Source organism: Leptonotus elevatus, chromosome 17, assembly GCF_054856555.1.
Source record: "Leptonotus elevatus isolate MCC_2025b chromosome 17, RoL_Lele_1.0, whole genome shotgun sequence".
NCBI lineage: Eukaryota > Metazoa > Chordata > Actinopteri > Syngnathiformes > Syngnathidae > Leptonotus > Leptonotus elevatus.
Genome location: NC_141255.1, coordinates 4,681,147 through 4,701,170, shown reverse-complemented (window position 1 = coordinate 4,701,170; position 20,024 = coordinate 4,681,147). Strand labels below are relative to the sequence as shown.

At 42.5% G+C, this 20,024-nt stretch overlaps 1 protein-coding gene across 1 annotated transcript in view; it reads right to left on the bottom strand.

The window, feature by feature from the left end:
- LOC147159386 (pyruvate carboxylase, mitochondrial-like) overlaps positions 1–20,024 on the bottom strand; it is a 146,643-nt gene that overhangs the window by 98,560 nt on the left and 28,059 nt on the right. Inside the window, exons 10-11 of the mRNA XM_086059741.1 lie at positions 18,813–18,931; positions 5,959–6,121 (exon numbers count right to left, since the gene is read on the bottom strand). Of these exons, the coding sequence (XP_085915867.1) occupies positions 5,959–6,121; positions 18,813–18,931 (282 nt within the window). The remainder of the gene's footprint in view (positions 1–5,958; positions 6,122–18,812; positions 18,932–20,024) is intronic.

Below are 20,024 nucleotides of genomic sequence, written 5' to 3'. Positions count from 1 at the left end.
GGCTGCTCACATTGCAAAGAAACAGGTAATCATTACTAATCGCATTGTCTGCGCTGGTCGGAACATCCAAAGGCTGATTGCCTCCTGTAATAGCTGGCCTGTCCTCAGACCACACATCATTTCAGAAAAAGCCACTTGGGGGGCTCTGGAGTTTTCCTAAATATTCCATTAAGCTTTGCGGTTAGCATAGCCACAAATAGCTTGAGCTTATTGACTGAGAGCTGGGACGGCGTGGTGAACATTTATCATCCATTTCAACTGTCAAATGTTAGCAATTAAATTGTCTGGCTGCGGATGCGGCAACGATTTCTGTTTGGCTGAATTCAAAGGCACAAAGGGACAAAAGCAGACAATTGAGTCCTTAAAACACTGTGTGAATTTGCTCCAATAATTACTTTGGCCTTGACTGTCAGAAACAGTACCCTCCACACATTTTCTCTCAACTCGTCTCCACCTGCTATGCGAGTCTGGTCACGTCCTGGCTATCTGATCGCGTGACCTTCTCGAGGTCAAAGGGGTGTTCTCTGAAAACGACACCTTGTAAGGCTGTGTGCCGGTTGGTGGGGTGGGGTTTCCCACTTGGGACACCCCTTATTCGCTCTATCATGGTCCATCGGCATTGTTTTAGTGGTGCCTTAGTGGATCTCAAATCATCGTTCAGCATTGAAATGAATGGAAATGAGGATAAAGAATATATGCATGTGAGGACTGTTCTGTCTATCTGTGTTGCTTCCATCATTTATGTTCAAATCTTTGCAACTATCGATGCTAACCCTTAGCCTATCTATGGCATTTTGCATTGTTAGCATTAAGCTTAGTGGACTTTCCTAAGGCAAAGCTGTGGTTGTCGTAAAAATAGCATGTCATTTGTTTCCGTTTAGTACGACTAGGCTTTACACGATCAGACAAAACACTTGTCGCGCTTGTCGGTTGGTTTCCCATAAACATCTTTTTGCAGCGTAACCTAAAACTCTGACAACTATAGTATGCGAGCTTTGCTCAACATGGAATAGTATTTCCAAGCCAAAACACAAAGGAGTGTGTTTTGACAATAACAAGACGGCCATTGATACTTCTACCGATACAGATATTATCGATGAGCAGACTCACACAAGGACCACAACAAGCAGCAGAGCGGCTTGCCTATTGACAAGTAGCACCAAAATCTTTTAGTCGAAATTCATTTGTGGCGGCCCGCCACTGGTAAATGTGTATGTGGGAAACACTGCAGCTGTAATGTCTCATTTTACAGCGGCAGAGATGACGTCAGTGATCGATCGGCACATGAAAGAAATTACAGCTATCACAAAATTTGCATAAAATGCAAAATATCGGACGATCCAATCCAGCCAATTAAATCGGTGTAAAGTGGAAGTGTGACAATAAATTTCAAGTGGCACTAACATTAATTAATATTAATGTAGACAACGCTGTCACGTTGATTTATGGATGCAAATGCGCTCGGACAAAGAAAAAAAAAATATGCATGTCAACAGTGACGACATGATATATGGGATGAATTATGATGATTTTTTTTTGTATACAGAATTCCAATTCCAACTGCCAAAACAATAAGGCGAGACTACACACTGCCCCCGTCTCTCTCTCTCTCTCTGTATCACTCGCTCGGTCTTTGTCTTTCCACGCAGGCAAAGACTGCAAGATTAAGGGTTATGCTTCTCTCCAGAGCTACATGGTTTGCTTCGGGTAAAACAAGCACACTGAATAGCACATGGCAGCGGGAGGAAACCAAATGAGGTGCCGGGTGTCAGGAGGAGGTGGATAATAGAAACACAGAAGGGAGAGGGAACAGCAGGAATTGGCCTTATTACTTGCAACGGAAGGAGGTGGGACAGGGGAGGAAAGCCGAGGATGGAGTCAGGATGAAGAAATGGGAGAGAGATATGAACTTAATCAGTGTTGAGGAATAAAATGGAGGGGAAAAAAATGAGCGATGGCTGCTGCAGCTATGCGCTATTTTTTCCATTTTCCATACGGCAAAAGTTTGTTGGCTCAACGGGAAGAGAAAATATCAAGGTGTCGCTTTAAAGCTCCTCCTTTCTATTTCGCTGCCCACGCTGCCGGCGTGCAGCGGCAGCCTTCGCTGTTATTCCATCTCTGTCAGTAGGACTGACCCCTTTTTCACACTATGACATCCATCACCTTGTCCTCTGCACTGTTTACTCTTTTTACCGTCTTTACAAGCAGACTTAGTCCTGGATTTTGTCGTGGCATCATTCTTTGAAATGCATTGCCCAAGGCTGGAGACCATTGTAAGTCACTGCTTGAGGTTGGGCATTTCGACTAAATTGTCACTACTGGGAAGAAACCTTGCATCTCAGGAGAAGAAAAAAAAGCCATTACGTTGCTATTGCACCTTATATTGCTATCATATGTCAACACAACACCAATCCAAAAACATGTTCACACCCTAATTCAATATGTTTTAAAAACCACAATTACATTAGCTTGCACTCATGCCAACCAGACAAAAAGCCTTCACAAATGCAAACCACTACAATGACATCATCTTCCCAAATTATTTTTCAAAGGTCTTTGAGCCATGAGTGAAGCCATGAATAAAACGATGAACTCACTAAAGCAGTTAACTCTATTATTGCCAAACTAATCCAAAAAAAAACAACCCTTACAGTGTCAGCCAATTTCGAGCATTTTCACTCATCTTTGAAGGCAAACAGAATAGTGTGTGCTATGACTACATAAACATGGCGGATACCAAATGAAAGACTGGATTCCATTCTTGCATTAGAAAAAGAAAGTATGTTTCTTCCCTATTACGTTCTTTAGCAACCACCAATTGAAAACAGGTAATTTGAGTGAGAAAAAAAAAGATACACTATTTTAATATTTTTTGTTTAGTGACTTACTGTGAATTTGATTTAATGCGACAAACGCTTTGATCATTCACGTCATCCTTGAAAACTATTGCCTAGGATCCGCCATGTTTTTGTGTCATTTGATACCCGGGAGCCCATTGAAAAGTGATACAATGCTGCCATCTGCTGGCCATAGCTAGTGGCTGTTTTGCGATTTTCCCCCACCACATTCACAAAGCAGCGCTGCACAAGACGTTGCACTGCCCATTGTGAAAAAAAAACCTAGTTGACGTCAATTGACGTTATTGCCGGTATACAGTGGGCGTGTCCTTAACATCAATTGACGTTTTTGGCGGTAAAAGAGGTCAACTAATCTTCGCGGATTTACCTTCGTGGCTGACACCGAAGATCCATTTTTGACAAAAGAGGCCTGCTCAAATGTATCTATTCAGTTTTCACTCATTATTGTGTACATTTTCAATCATGAGGTGACATAATGCCGCACAGCTCCCGCAGATTGACAGATTTGTGACTAAGTGAATGGAATCGACCATATTTAATTGACCTATTCTATATCAGAATCGGAATCAGATGTATTGGCGAAGTATGTAAAAACACACAAGATGTTTGCCTTCACAGTCACAGTCTGCTTGAGAAACACGAACAATAACAATGACAAAGAGAGGGAGACAGAATGGGAAGCCTGACGGTTCGCTAATTAGCGCCATGAGATTCATGAGGAGGGAGGGGAAAAAACTTGTGGTTTTTCATTTACACTGATTTTTAAAAAGTTTTTTTTGCATGCCTTCAGAGTAGTACCACAAGACAAACGTCTACTGGGAAAGATAAAGTGGGGTTCACTGGACTCAATAATTAAGTTCACCCACTACCACCATCCAAATTCTTACTTTGCAAGGATAGTAGCACTCAAATTTGATTGACACATTCAGAGAGGTAGAAACACAAAGTTTGTTATTACGTTGCTGCATCACATACTGAAAGTGATTCTAAAATGGAGGCGGCTTCAAAAAATATATACCTCATAGGACCCTAAGGCTTTTGAGGCTTGAGAAATGTATTCCAAAAGTATTTCTGAGAAAGACGATGGTCACGCTGGATGCTTTCTCTCACACTTTGGACATGTGAACCCTGTCATGGTGCAGGGTAAATATTTTGAATGCTGTCCACTTCACACACTCAGAGACTTTGGGTCCAAAAAACCCATTACTGAGTTTGCTTTTAACGATAATGATGTTTGAAGGAATTCTAAAAAGTCTAAAAAAAAGAAGTAAATCATTGTGAAAACCAATACGACGCACCCACGCCTACGATGACCTTGTCATCGCTGCCCTTTATTAATCTTTTATTCAACCATTTCCCAAACTGCTCCATCCTAGCGTTTTTGTCTTGATTGTGTTTGGCTCATTCATAATGTATGGCGACTGGGGAGGTTTTCACTGTGTCAACACGTTTCATAACTCAACGGCATGGGAAAGTGGTGCAAGGGGGCGCGGGGAGGGGGGGGGGGGGGAAGTGAAGTGAGCCCAGATAGCGGCATGAGAGAGATGAAAATAGGCGAGCGCGGGGTTGGGATTTTGAAGGCGGGAAAAGGGGGCGCAGATGAGAGATGAGGAGGATTATAAAGGATGAGAAAAATATGTACATCGTTTTAAGAAGGATGAGGTGATGCGGTGAGAGAAGGAACACGGAGGAGAATATGGGGAGGAAAGCAGGCAGAAAAGTCACCCAAGTAGAAAGGTCGCAAGCTATTTCACGGCCATGCTGCTGGGCTCTTTTTTTCATTCCTTCTTCAAACTCTTCTGTAGTGTAAACTCACACGGGGAGTAACATAGCTTGAAAGTGAGAATGTCAACGGCCTCAAAGAAAATGGGAAGTGCACATTGCGCCTATTCACGGATTATACTCCAATATGGGAGTTAATGATGATGTAATTGAAGCACATAACTAAACAAATGTGGGCGATAAATGAACGCCTTGATTGAAATGAAGCTTTGCACACATAAAAACCATAAACCCCCCCCCCCAAAAAAGACTGATGATTTGTTTTATCGGGAAGTCAATAGCGCGAGGCAAATGCAATCATATTTAAAAAGAGACAAAAGCAACGGCTGCGTTTCATTTATAGCATCCCTAACTGCACAGACGACACGAGTACAGCTTGTTCGAAAGTCCTGCATGTGAAAACACGACATTGAACAGTGGTCAAATTGTGCTGTAATGCATATAGCAAGTACATTTCACTCTGGGGTTTTCTTTCCAGTGAGCTTACCATTATCCCTAATAAAAAAATACGCACTTGTGTTTTTATTGACTCTTACGGGCCCTCATTACCACTGAAGAGCTTGCAAGGCCCTTGAGATAAACAAAGATGTGAGGGATGAGTGATAAAATGCCAGCCGATGGTGAAAGAAATGCATTTGTTGAGAAGACACCATTCAAAACTGAATATATGCTTTGCTTACAATAAATGACAATGGCTACAAAAAATGGACTCAGAAACTCCAGCCTGTCAATTTGGTACGTGAAACATCAAATTGTCATAATTAGATGCAGTTTCTGTGATCTTTAGTGTGTACGGCTTTAAAATATGGTGAGTGACGTGGGTGTCAGCGAGTGAGACTGGAGAGTTGGCTAGCCTGGCAGGTAGTCTGCATTAGAAATGTAGCTGTAGAAAAGGCATGACGAGAGTAATGGGGACTACTACTACCGATAAAGACAGAATGTATTTATATAGCTAAAATAGTGACACAATTTCTCTTTTTAAAACTTTAGAGAATAAAGATATTTCAGTTTCAGAAACAGAAACGTCTCCCACACTTTCTGCTTAGTGTCAAGATCCGATTGGTGAACATGTCACATACACAGGGGCGGATCTATTATAGTGGGATGCAGGGCCGCGGGCCACCCCAAGACCTAATTAAAAAACATATATATGTAAACTATTTGCCTTAACACTTAACAGAAGGCCTTGATGTAGCAGTTTTCCCCCAAAAAAACTATATGTACAATTGCTCTTTGCATCCATTTTTCTTTATGCAGCCCTCGTCGAGAAAAGTTTGGACAAACCTGGTTTAGGCTAACACCGAAGACTGAGTCTTACCTCGATCCTGCCGGTGTCAGGCTGGAAACCCCTGGCCGGGTCCTCAGTGGTCACCCTACACTGGATGGCGCAGCCGTTGACCCGGATCTTGTCCTGCCTGAGGCCCAATTCTGGCAAACTGCGTCCGGAGCACACATGCAGCTGGGCGTGCACCAGGTCCACGCTGAGAACACACAGAGAAACGACAACCTGTGAACCTGCTATAAATGGCACCTTGCGTTTCCAAATTTCTATTAAAAACTGCGCTAAGTAGCTCCTCTCGGGCTCACGTCGAAGCAGCGAGCGCGTGGATTTGTCGTGGATGGGTGACTTTCTAAAGCACATCTCATTTGAGCAAATGAATCCGCCACGCGTGAAAGGAAATAAAGCCCACATGAATACGCCGTCAAATAAGAAAACAAATTTGATTAAAATACAAAAGGTGTAATGTGATCATGCAAGTGCGTCTCCTGAGAAAAGCCTGGGTACACTCAAAAAGCAAATCATTAATTACAGTCTATTCTTGTGTCATTAGAGATGCGGGGGTGCGTTATTATAGATATCAGGTTGGAGATTATTGGATGCAAGTAGGCCTACAGAAAAGGCCAAAAAATAATAGCACGTCTGGATTCACGGGTAAACAATGAATTTGGCCAAAAAGCTCATTAAAATTTTTTTTTTGCGTCTTCTGATTCGTTGGTAGGAGCGAAATTAATCGATCTAAACCTGTTTTCTTAAGATGGAAGCCAGGGACAATAGATTACAAATGAAAATAGCAGCTGCCCCAAAATTGAACCCTGTGGAATACCATATCTTCCGTTATATATGTGAATTAATATTGCACATTTTTGTCTGACCACTTTCTCTCTTTTTTGTTTGCTCGACAGTCACCAAACCCTTGGGGTAAAAAATATATTTTTAAATTTATCATGATTTTGTTTTGGTACTAGAAAAGTATTAATTATGAACTTCTGCAGTTGCATGCTGTATGTGGGAGAATTATATTTATTCCACTTCCGACAGATGCAACTTGACACTGACGTCGTTGGGTTTTGGATAATTGACCTTTCAGAATAAACTGTATAACGGGCAGACTCAACAAGCGAAGGACGTGCACCAAACCAGAAAGCGCGCACACAAGCTCGCCGTCTTCGCCCGCTCGTCTCAATTAGCGCTTGTGTCACACTGGCCAAGCAGAAGGACAATTATGCATCAGCCTGGTGTGAAATGCGTTGCTGGAGAAAGTCACATCACAGAGAACTTGACCATCACGTTGTTGTTTCGATGGCTCCACTGGCACCCTTAAATATGAAGTATGTCTTTGATTGACATGTGTTTTTAACAAAACATCATTTGCATATTCATGACATCGACAAGCGTCCAAATGTAAAAGCGTTTATCTTGAAATGCTAATGAGCACATTTTAAAACTTTTTAATGACAGAGATCAAATGACGCAGAGTATTTTGACAGAATTCCGCCATTTTTAAATCTCCGACAAAGGAACCTGGAGGGCCTGGGAAATTGTGCACTAATTCGACTCATACAAATGAAGGAGCCGACAGCAGCATCTGTCCTTCAGTGCGGCTCGTTACTGTTACACAATAACAGCCTTTTTTTTGTCATTAGCAACTTGCACTTTATACAAATAATGAGGCTGCCAAGATGCAATTACATAACGCACAGGGATGCATTGTAACATGAGCTGGCCAAAGGAAGAAATTGGGATGCAACCCAATTGGATTGCAATTAAGCACAAAGTACAGCGAAACAATGAAAAGTGATAGTCTCTTTTCCGTGAATCTTCCATCCATCAATGGCCCTCTTCCTAGAAGATTACTTCACAGAGTCTTATGACGATGTTGCTGTACGTGATGTTCTCGAGTGTCAATCTATTTATTTCCTGCCATGCCGAGATGTCAAGCCCCCGATGCTGTACATCTATTTTTCTTGCAGGCAACTCCAGCTGAGCACTTGAGCGTTCCTTTTCTCCCGGGCCCCTGAATGGCTGCCAAGTTTCTATTTTATCGCTCGACAGTCGAAAAGGCAAAAATGCCTCGAGGAGTATCGGTCTTCAAGCTTACACAAGGTGCCGTGTGTCTGAATTAAAAAGATCTGGATTGGGGCCCAACAGATGAGAAAGAAGCAGCATCTGAAATGGCGACTTTTGTATACAGCAGTGCTTGTTTTTTAGTGCTTTATAAATAAAGTTGAGAAGTCAAAAATACTTTGAGGGCCTTGTAAAGAGGAAAAACGCTATATAAATGAAGTACCTTTTACCAGTGTGAAGTGTTAGTTTGAGTTCAATTTGACACTGACACTAGTATAGAGTACTTTCAACACTACTCAGTGTAGATTTTTAACACTATAAGTGTAGGAGTAACATTGGTTGGTTTGAAAAGTGTCAGATTTACATTCATTGTTGTGAACACAAACACTTTTCTAGTCTTAGATTTAACACTACTCTGTGTTAATCTAACACTGGGAGCAAATCAAGGTTCAGTGTCTTGCTCAAGGACACTTCGACATGATCACAAGGGAGGGGGGGGGGGGGGGGTGATAGTACCCACAACTTCACGGATGGGAGACGACCACTCTACCACTGAGCCATGCCGCCCCAATGCACGCCCCCGATTCAAAGTATCAGTACTCGTGACGGCGGCCCATTTGTGGCTGTTTTACGACTAGGAACTAGAAATTAGGAGAAGGGAACATTTATGCAATTTTAAGGGAAAATGCTATGTTGCATGGGATCGATATGTCTTTCTTCAAAATGATCTGTCATTGTTTTTGTAGGGTGGGTTTTATGAACCAAATTACTGGTGGCATTTAGAATGGTGATCCAGGGTCAAAGGGCGCAATACTGGTTTTCTTCATTGGCAAGATAATTAGAAGGAAAAACATTTTGTTTGCAAAGGCCACATAGGACGGGGTGTACCATACTGACAAAAGGTAGAGCAGCGCCTTTTAAACTAAAAATAACACCTTCGTAGTTACGTAATGCGCAATATTTATTTAGTGTGTATTATGTGATAAAGCACAGACACAAGAAACGTAGGCCCGCTCCATTATAACAGTACATTAGCCTTACGATCACAGTCGCCGATCAGCAAAAGTCATTGCACGGTTCGCGGCGGGCCAGTGAGGGAGTGCACACAGCAGGGCCCGGAGCTAAAAGGGGCACGCGGATGAAGAAAATATGATTGAGGAGAAGTAGGCAGGTAAAGCGGAACGCCGTTGTGCTTCAATGCACACTGACAAAGGAGAGAGAGAGGGAACCAAACAAGATGAAAGCTGTGCATTTCCGACTGAAGGCGAGGAGTGGGGAGAGATGAGGCAGCGAGAGTGCGCAGGAGGATAAACAGCTGCTTTCAAAGTGGGAAAAGTGGGAGTGTGGAAAGGGATTTGATTTGCCCCACTCAAAAGGGGAAGACGGTGAATGAAAGGAAGGAGGAGGGGGGGGGGGAGATGGTAATGGATGTCCAATTGATTAGAGGGATGGAACCTGTGGTGGAAATAATGCTAAATGCTTAATAGTGCACTCCCTGGCCACAATACGGTAATGCCGTGTATTAGGAGCACAATCGCAATCGACTGCTTAATATTTCACTCCATTTAGTTACATGTGAGGGTCAAATGGTAAATATTGGCTCTTCACAACAGTCAGGTAACGGAGGGACAAATAAACACAAACGGCGAGGAGTGGAAGAAGAATAAAAAGCTGCTGGAGAAACGTGGCTCGCGAGGAGGATTAAAATGGAAGCCAGGAGAGAGGACGGCGTAAGTATGAATAATCACACACACACACACACACACACAAAAACAGGTGGAGAGGAAGGCGTCGAGGCTCTTGTATGAATTTCATTAGATGGTTTTCGACAGCAAACAAAAGGAAACTGAAGAGATGGAGGTGAGGCGCGTGCGATAGAGAGGATGGGAAATAAGAAATTGGAATCACTGTGGCATGAGGATGGCATTTTGACATCAATTTAGGATTGAAACCGAAAAGATGACAATGCAAACAAAACATGCATTGGAATGGACAGCCGCCTGCGAAAACATATTTAGCGGAGACGCACGCGACTATCTGATGTGATTTGGGTCTCCTTTTCAGCTCGCATGCTTCGTCATTTTCTCCTGCCTGGCAATCAGCCCCCTGATTAATTTGTGCTTCGCTTGTTATGAAGCAGATGCGGGAGTGAGGAGGGGGAAACAAAATAAGCCTGGCGTCCACAAGGCAGCGGCGGAGGAGCCGGGAAAGAAGAGACGGCGATTTCCATTAAAGCCACACACACGCACTGCACCCCCCCTTTATGCCAATATATGGATAGCGCACCACATGAAAGCATCATTTTAGAGGCCTAATGAATCATTAATGCATCCCTGCATGTTATATTTATGCACCAATAAGTCGCCGCCACATCGAATGAGATACAGATCTGATTAGCATACTCGCAACAACAAGAGCATTGCTTACAACTTCTTTTTCCACGCCGTCTTCGCACTGCATTTTACATGACACGCCGTGCAGCACAAACAATAAAAATGTGTCCTTTTTTTTTTTTAAATGTAAAGAATAACAAGTCGCTACATGGAACTTTTCGTAATTACCGTCAAATCTATGCTAATTTCTGTTCGCTAGTTTCTAGCGTTTGGCATTATACGCTAGCACAGTGGTTCTTAAACTTGTTGGAGGTACTGAACTCCACCAGTTTCCTATGCGCACTCACCAAACACTTTTTTATTTATTTATTTATTTTCAAAGTTCAAGACATAGGTATAGGGACTGGTGAACAAATCTGTCTCTCTTTACCTTGAATACAGAAAGCGTTCGTTTCGTTGCTAGATCGAACTGGAATTGTTTAACTTGGCATTGCAAATCATGCAGTTAGGACGCCGACTCCAATCACTCAACTCAACTCTACTTATAGAGCACTTTAAAACAACCACCATCTTAAGATGGAACCCTATATACAATGAAAACAGCAGTGGCGCCAGAATTGAACCCTGTGGAACACCATAAATTCCATCATACATTCAAATTCATCTTGCACAGTTGTTTGCGGTTTGTTGTTTTATGTTTGACATAAAATGGTTTGATTCCAACATGTTTGTCTTTAAATAGGTGTCATTTTCTTGCTTAAATGTCAGTTGTACAGTAAACCTCCACTGGGAGTGACAAATGAAAAGCTAGGAGCTAAGTAAGCTAAACTAAAGCTAAAGTAGGCGACAAAGGACAAGCGCTAAGCTAAGGAATATTTGTAATGATGGTTCACGATAAACATAAATAAAAAAATTTGCGCCAACTTTTCGCAGAAAAATGAAATCGCATTGTGCTTGCAGGTGACAGCACTCCCGGTGCATTACATGAACTTACACATGTAATATGGGCGGGAACATTAAGTCTATTTGCCAAGTTAATCCATGTATTTTACTGTATCAGCACACACTCACGACTTAACACCCCACTCCGTGCTTAACGACGCTTTAAACCGCTATTTGACATTTGCTCCGTGTGCATCTCAACTCTGTGTGCGGTGTTTAATTCAAGTCATCTCCATAAACGCTGGACGTCTCCAGCACACGTCAGTAATGGCAATTATTCATGAGCGCTCGGGTTCACTTTCAACAGGAATCACCTTTGCCCGCTGACGCACAATTCCTCAAAGAATTCCCCTCTCAAATGCATACAGTAGATGTGATTGTAGAAGTTTAGAAAAGTTAGGTTCACACTACAACACTGATTGATTGGGTATGCTTAATTGGTTAATTAATATCATTGTGGCTCGGTGCCCTTGATTAATAGGAGCGCATTAACTCAAACTCGGCAACACGCCGCATTAGCTCTCTCGACTGACTTTTCTTTCAAACGCGACAAAACACAAATGTCAAATTGCAACGGAGAGACAGGATCGGACGGACGATGGGCATGCATGAACTGTATAACTACGAGCGAATCGTTGTTGAGCAAAACCCAGCGTGGTTTATGAATGTGAGATCCCAGCTCAGGAGAAAGTGACTTCTTTATTATTGATAGTCCCCGAGTGGCGGCAGACATTGGAATACAGAGAGGGAATGGGAAAGTGGAGTTCCAAAGATGGAGTGTGTGCATGTACGTCTGTGTCAGGATCTTTCCATCCTCCGCCATGCTCAATCCCCATGTTGGTGTCTAACCTTTGATCGCACTCGGCTCACAATCCCCGAGAGGGCGGAAAAGGCTTAGGAGGACTCCAAAAGGGGATTACTGGATAGAATGTATGGAAATTACAGTCTAATTTATCATTTAGGTCATGGTAATTTATGCAAATGAGGGTTTTTATTAATGCCAGCCTTGGGTTATAAAAGCATGTACTGTATGCTTGTTGTAAATCTTGTGTCATTCCTTTTTTTCCTAAATTAAACAACTTGGTAAATTGATATTGTTACCTAGCTCCTGTCGGTCTCAAGCCTAAAAAAACCCTTTAAAAAAAAGCGCAGGGTTGTGTAAGAAAGGGCAGCCAGCGTCAAAACTGGGTCAGAAAAAAACATGCGCTAGTTGTGGCAAACCCCCCAAAAAAGGCTCCTCGTTGACTTTTGAAAGCAAAAAGGTTTTTGTTTTTTTGGTCTTTTTTAATATACCATCTACAGCCATTTAATGTCCCGCCCAAGTTTACTGTCAAAGTGAACATAAAACAAAGGGCCAGATCCACTAAAGGTTTGCGTAGCTTTTGCACGGCGCTAACCGGTATAAATGGAGCAATCCGCGAGCGTGTAATCCACTAATCATGTGCAGATGGTGAAATTCATCACTAACTTGGCGCTTCCTCGACCCTGCGAATCATAGCAGCAGCGGTTGTCGCACAGAGAAAACGCTTGTGCACCTCCTCCGTCCAAGATTGCTTAGTGATAATTTCATCTTTTTCACAACTGTTACTAAACTGCCGTGTTCTTGGTGAAAATCCATTGCCATGTGTGGTAAATCAGGCACAAGGCGCTGTTAGTGGACCCGGCGCATTCCTAGGGAAATTGGCCCAAAGAGTATTACACTGTGCATTTAAAATACCAGAATGGCTTTTCTCTTTTTGCTAGCATAACGCTAACACTGAAGAGCATCTATGTTGCGCATGATTTAAGCAACAAGAACAATATTAATGCCATAGTAATTTAGCTAAGGAGTTGAGACCCCTCAGAACAGTATATCTGTGTTTCTGTTTGATACTTCCCTCAGGTAGACCAGTATTTTTCCTCATTAAAATACACATACAATATTTTTTGTAGTTTTTTTTAAAGGAGGCTGGAACTGATGAATTGCATTTCCATTCATTTCAATGGGAAACAATGTTAGATTCGGAACTGAATGAATTGCAACATAGCAGGCTAACACTATCATTATTGGTAAACTATAAAGGAAACCGTAATCACCATGAATCAACAGTTGTAGTTTATCGGCGTGTGCATTACAATTACTGCATAGTAGCGCACCAGTAAACACGACAAATACCAAATTAAAAAGGCATAAATGCTCGCAGAGAGGCACAAACAAAAACATCCCATGCAAAACAATGATGGCCGTGACCATCATCGTGACAAGCATCTGTGTCATTATCATAAATAACACAAACACGCACACAGTTAGAGCCTTTCCTCTCATTCATCAGCCTGCTCCTTAATCACTCATGGACGCGTCGCCGCACAATTACAATCACCTGGAAATTATTTTACGGCTCGCTTGAAAAGCGCACAAAAGCACGTGCGCACAGTATACAGCGCAGTACAGCTGTGCTTACTGCAGGACAATCCATGCACATAAAGGCCGATTTGGACAATTACAATTTACCACAGGAGTGACTGAAAAACTCCTACAATCATTGTCGTCAATATCAAGCTCGCTGCAGTGCAATACGGGCTTGTCAACAATGCGGAAATATAAAAAAAGCCCGCCAAGCGTGAGACTGGAGGAGCGCTGGCAGCGTGACACTGAGGACTATAGAAGGGGTAGGAAGGCCAAGATGAGGCCAAGACGGCAGCGGGAAAACACATTCAATTATCCATGAGCAACATAAATAAGTAAGATTTGCGGGAAATGGAGTAGCGAGCAGCGAGCAGGGCTGAGCAAGGTTAAGAGGGAATGAGTAAGACGAGATAGGACAACAGGGGGGGAGAATAAAAGTGACATTGCTTCTCTACAAAAGCAGCTAATGGCGGCTGCATTCATCTACACTGGACATGGAAGGCAGGATGGTTAAATGCAGGGAGAATGTGCGAAAAGACACAAAAGGGGAAAGCGGCAGACAAAGTGTGGAGAGGAGATTAGAACGTGTGACATGTACTAATACCGCAACGCTACATCCACTGAAACATATCGGACTGACGCAGGCATAAACCTTTGCTCCGCTTATTCATTATTATATTCCCACGGTAGCCTGCGGTCACTCAGCTCCTCTTCCAATTTACCTCATGCCTCTTCCTGCCTCTCCTGCATGCCCACCTGACTCATTTGTCAAAGCCCTTTTTTTTTTTGTAAATGAATGGTATGTATCTCTCCATCTTCCTGACGCTCCGTCGCCATTTGTGGCTCTGATGAAGATGGACTACGGTCATTTGAGACAAATTAGCTGGCCTACACACCTATTGTGCAGCAATGACATATCAATGCATGTGCATGCACGCTCTCACGTCCACCACCGACAGGCGAGGGAAGGATGAGTCCCACATGGATGTGCACGTACCGGGAGCATTGAAAGCCCGCAACAATGCTTCTTTAATTGCACTGGGTCGCACAGAAAAGTTTCTTGGTAGAAATCTACCATATTTCCTACTACAGTGTGCCTCTGAGTATTGTTGTATGCTCTGCTTGTTTTTGTTGCTTCTCCCTGTGTGTTAAGGGTGCAGTTGTTTAATAGTTTCTCTGAGCCTATCAATGGAGCTTTGCATTAAATGTTAGCGTCAAGCTAAAGAACTTCACAATATGGCTTTGTTGAACTTTTTGTTTGACTTTGTAGATCAAGCTTGCTGTACTGCCAACTGTGGCTGAAATCGATAAGGCTTTGGAACAACTTGCCAATGATAAAGCCCCTGGACCAGATGGTATTCCTCCCGAAGTGTTCAAGGCTGGCGGATGTCCGCCTCTCAAGCTCCTTCTGTGCATTTGGCAAGAAGAAAAGGGTATCCACAGGACATTGTCACTCTGTATTAAAAAAAACAACTAATGCTTCACGTGTGAAAACTACAGAGCAATCACCGTGCTCTCTATCTAAGAGAAATTACACCAAACTCATTCTCAACCAATTATGGCGTGCTGTCGAACAATACTATCCAGAGTCATAGTGCAGCTTCAGAGCTGGAAGATCCACCAACGATATAATGTTCTCCATGAGGTAGCTTGTTGAGAAGTTCCGTGACCAGCACTAGGAACTCCACGTAACAGTCGTTGACCTTGTCAAAGCATTCAACTCCATCAACAGGCCCCTTATGTGGAATCTGTTGCTCAAGATGGTGATGCCATCAAAGGCTGCGTCCTGTTCATCTTCTTTTTCTCTTTCATATTTGAGTAGTCAATGCCTGACTTTGGCGCTAACATCCGCCACAAACAATACAAGAAGTTATTCAATCTTCGAGGCTAAAGACCAATTCTGCAACAGTAACTCATCTGAGTGACTTCCTCTACCCCAATGATGCGGCTCTCGCTAACAACAACCATAGGTCACTCACTGTAGGATGGGATAAATGTGCTGACTAAGACTTTGAGCTTACAAACAGCAACTCAAAAACTGAAGTCACTCGCTCAGTTCCACCTGCCTCTGCCATCCATGATTCCCCTTTAACAATTGCCCACAAATTCACCTACCTTGGTGGCGATTTAACCGATGATGGAAATCTCGAGCCGGAGATTTATTTATTTATTTTTTTTAAGGGAAGAGGATAAGCAGAGCAGCTGTCTCCTTCTGCTCACTGGCAACCTGATGCTTCGACAGCAAAGGCATATCAATAGGCACCAAACTTGACCCAACTTGCGCCGCTGTGACAATGAGGCGCTCTAAAGCAGCCACACCAAAACGAAGCCCTTCTATAACATGTTTTCACCAATTGCAGGTGAGTCTGGAAACTATATCCCCGCGATAAAGGGGCTTCACTGTATTACTTGTCACAAAGATGGATGGATGCGCGCTGACTGGATGTGAAAGCCATCAATAAAACTTGTCAATGCAAAGCACTTCAAGCCAATCACAATTTGACATTTAATCACTTTTAACTTGTGCACGCATGAACAGCATGATGATGATCATCAGCCTGAACACAATTCAGTTAAGTGGCCTACATACACATTAGGGTGGTGCAGGATGATGGTTTATTCATTGAGTCACTCACATGTCTAAATGAATTAATTGCATTTCTCAATGCAGATTTTCTCACTTCTCCCTACGTGCTGTCATATTGATGAAGATGTTAATTTGCTTCTGTTTTGCCTACTTGCATGCAGTCTCTTAAGATGCAGCAGAGCGAGCTGTCCGGGTCCCAATAGTTAATGAGAAGAAAATGCAACTGCAACTGTCTACCCCACAGGGCTCGTTGTGTGCTGCCGGGAGAAAGACATCTTCAGGCAACACAATGTTGTCCATACAGACAGGCCTCCCCCCCACGTTTAATACAATTCAGTACCACGCAGGCTAGCCAGAGTAGGATCGAGCTGAGGATCTAAAGGGCTCGCCGTGGTAAGCACTGTCCGCTCACGCACTCTTAACATGAGAGCAATGCAAAGATTACTCACAGCTAAATTAAGGACAAATTGAAAGAGAGGGGAGGAAAAAAAAAGAGGCAGAGTTTGACGCAGAGGCGGGCTTTCTGTTTTTTTCTTCTTCTTAATGCTCCACACACAACGTTTGTCACTCAAACACATGATATACTTAATGCCTGTGGGATTATACAGCACGCGCATTTTCTATTTTTTTTGTCTCTTACGCACGCACATTGAGGACAACTGAGTGCATTGTGTGACACTTGAGAAAAGCAGGAAAATGAAAATCTTTTAGCAAAGCGGAGCATTATAAAAATGTAGGGCGAGAGAACAACAAAAATCAACTAATGGCTGAAAAGTTGTATATTAGTAGTGCACAGTAAATGTGACTATATTTAGAGTGGGATCAAATAGACTTCATTTTAGAGTAATATTTACACTTGGAAGATAGCAAAATAAACAATTGGAAAAAAAAATAATAATAAAAGCCATTTAAGGGTTGAGGAATGAACTCACGGCATTCAGTTTGGGTGACAGCTATTCTACCCCCTGAGCCACGCAGCTCCTGCTGTCAGCTGGAATCTTTGTAACAAGACACCAAAAATGTGTTTGGTCTCCTCTTGGATATAAGCAAAAAGTCGGAGTGGCATAGCTCAGGTGGTAGTGTGGCAGTGTGACTTATTTATTTTATTTATCTATGTATTGCATTTTTATTTTATTTATTTGTGTAAATTTTGCTCTAAAACTGAGTCGTTTTGGTCCCACTCAGAGTCAAATTTACTCTACAGAATTGACTGTGTAGTAGTACTCGGTAAAGGCTCTAATTAAAACGTTGGTGAATGGCAGGCTGCAAAGGAGACAGAGAAGCTTGATGCACGATGCAGCAAACGAGGCAAAGGTGAGTTTCAGGATGAGAGATGAATGTCCGGGCAAGGGGCATCAAATGCGAAAACAGCAATAACGCTGAAAATGGATGGATGGATGGATGGATGGAACGCGAAGGGGTGAAGCTGACCGAGCTCCAATGAGACAAGCTAACCGGGGCTAAACGAGACTTTAAAGATGGTTTTCTATGTGGAAGGCAAAAATAGAAGAGACCCAGCAGCAAACCTCGACAAGGGCACACGTCCACCAGGCCTGCTGCTGTGAGGATGCCAGGGAAACTGGCAGATGTAATCTCCAGCAAATACAGCAGGACTTTGTTGATCAAACACCGACTGAAGGGGCTTTCAAGAAGGACTTTAGGGGCTCACAAGCCCACCTGCAGTCCGGGAAGGGGACTGTTTTTTAATCCCTGCCAGTTTGGAGAGGAGCTAGTTGAAACGAGGAAAGGGATGGAAAGAAAAGGTGTGAAGTGGGATCCAGGAATATAGGGCGATAGGGAGGCTTTCGCTTTTTAGCATGAAAATGATGTGAAGTTTAGTGGCAGCACACAGTGAGTTTGAAAGTGCAGCCTTGGGAAAATCCTGTGGACTAATGGGCTTCAAGTGCAAATTTAACAAACATATTTTTTCTCAATTTCTGCTGCTGCATGCGCTTTCCCCCTGCGGGCGTAATCTGCCGCTGGCCGCGGGGGCTGGACGTCAGCCTGCGCAAAGCGGCCTGTGCAAACGAGATGACGTCCGCCATGTGCACTTCACACCGCTCCTCTCGGGCCAATTCAAATGAGCCCCAAGCTAAAAAATAAATAAAAAATGCAACAATTCTTCGACGCCGGCCTTCGGCAGACATGACTTTCAATTTTGAAACTCGTTAGCCACTTCATAGATCAGTGGCTCTTAAATTAACCTTGTTGGAGGCACTAGTTTTGCTAGTGGACTAGAATTGGCATTGAAAATCTTGCAACTCAACTCAATTTGACCAAGGGGCAGCAAACACAATGAAAACAGCAGAGGCCCCAGAATTGAACCTTGTGGAACACCATACGTTCTGTTATACATGTGAATTCACATATTTGTCTGACCACTTTCTTTTTTTGCGTGACATAGTTATAGTATGTCGGGATTACAATAATAATTACATATTTTTTTAAATTGCTAAGCCCTAACTCCCTAGTGGTGACGTTTAAATAGCCAAGACAACAGGCTAAGAAATCCTATTAGATGCTAATTAATCCCACACGACTCACTTTAAAAGAGCTTCCTCAATCCCGCTTTACTCACTCTGTGATTTCTTCCGTCACCGTGTGCTCCACCTGGAGCCGCGAGTTGACTTCGATGAAGAAGTGTTTGCCGTGTTTGTCCACCAAGAACTCCACGGTCCCCGCGTTCTCATAGCCCACCTGTGGGAGAAAAACATGCGATATAATTTAATACCAGGATTATTATTGAATTAGGACTTTTATTTTTACCTGACTTATTATTTATTTATTTATTTATACAAGTACCTAGTAGTCTTCTAAAGTACTGAGTCATTTTGCCTCCTTTGTTATTTGCTGTTTGAATTAAACATAAATGTAAAGACTATTATTCCCGCTGCAGAAAGTAGACCTATTTAATTTGTAATGAGAGATTCAACACATGAAAGCAAACTTCAATAAACTCTACAAGCTCAAAAACATCAAATCCGGGACAGGGTTGCACATAAGTCAGACTGTTTTTTTTTTTTTGGGAAGTCATTAAATCAAAAAAAACCTGATTTTTCTTTCAGTGAGTGACTTGTTTTTTTTTTATTGGAAAAAAATAAGCAAACTGTTTTTACAAGAAGTGAAACTGAGAGACTAAGTCGCACACTGACAAAGACCCCGATGAATCATCCTCACTTTGAGAATTATAGCATAAACGAATGTGCCCTCCAAACAAAAAGCAGCACTTTCACCAGCACCTCTCACACTAATGATGATGGATACGCAACGCTCAAGGTCTAGTCTATGACAGTAAAATATCAGCTTTCACACACAAGGCCGTCACACGCGCACACACACGCTCACAAAGTCTAAATGAATCAGCGAGCAGTGTAACAGACTGATTGGTCGCTGCTTGATAAAATACGACAGGCAAGTCAGCGGGCGACACTATGGTGGTGCCTTTGGATTACATTTATTTTATTATTTATATAATCAGCCAAATGATCGGCTGTTGGATTTTTATTTTGCCACAAAACTGCCACCAATAAATAAATAAATAAATAAATAAAATAATCGGTTGGGTCCTACTCAACACACTTGTATCTCAAATAATTTTTTCCTCCTTGAAATGAACAGAAATGCTATTAATCTGTTCCAATCTCACCAAAAACAAACAAACAAACAAACAAAAAATACAATAATATAAAGAAAGAAACCATTTTTGCTTCAATTCAATCAACATTGTGCTTCTCCTTCTGGCGTGCGCACCCTGGCCACCTGGGGGCAGTAAAATACATTCAGAGGTAAT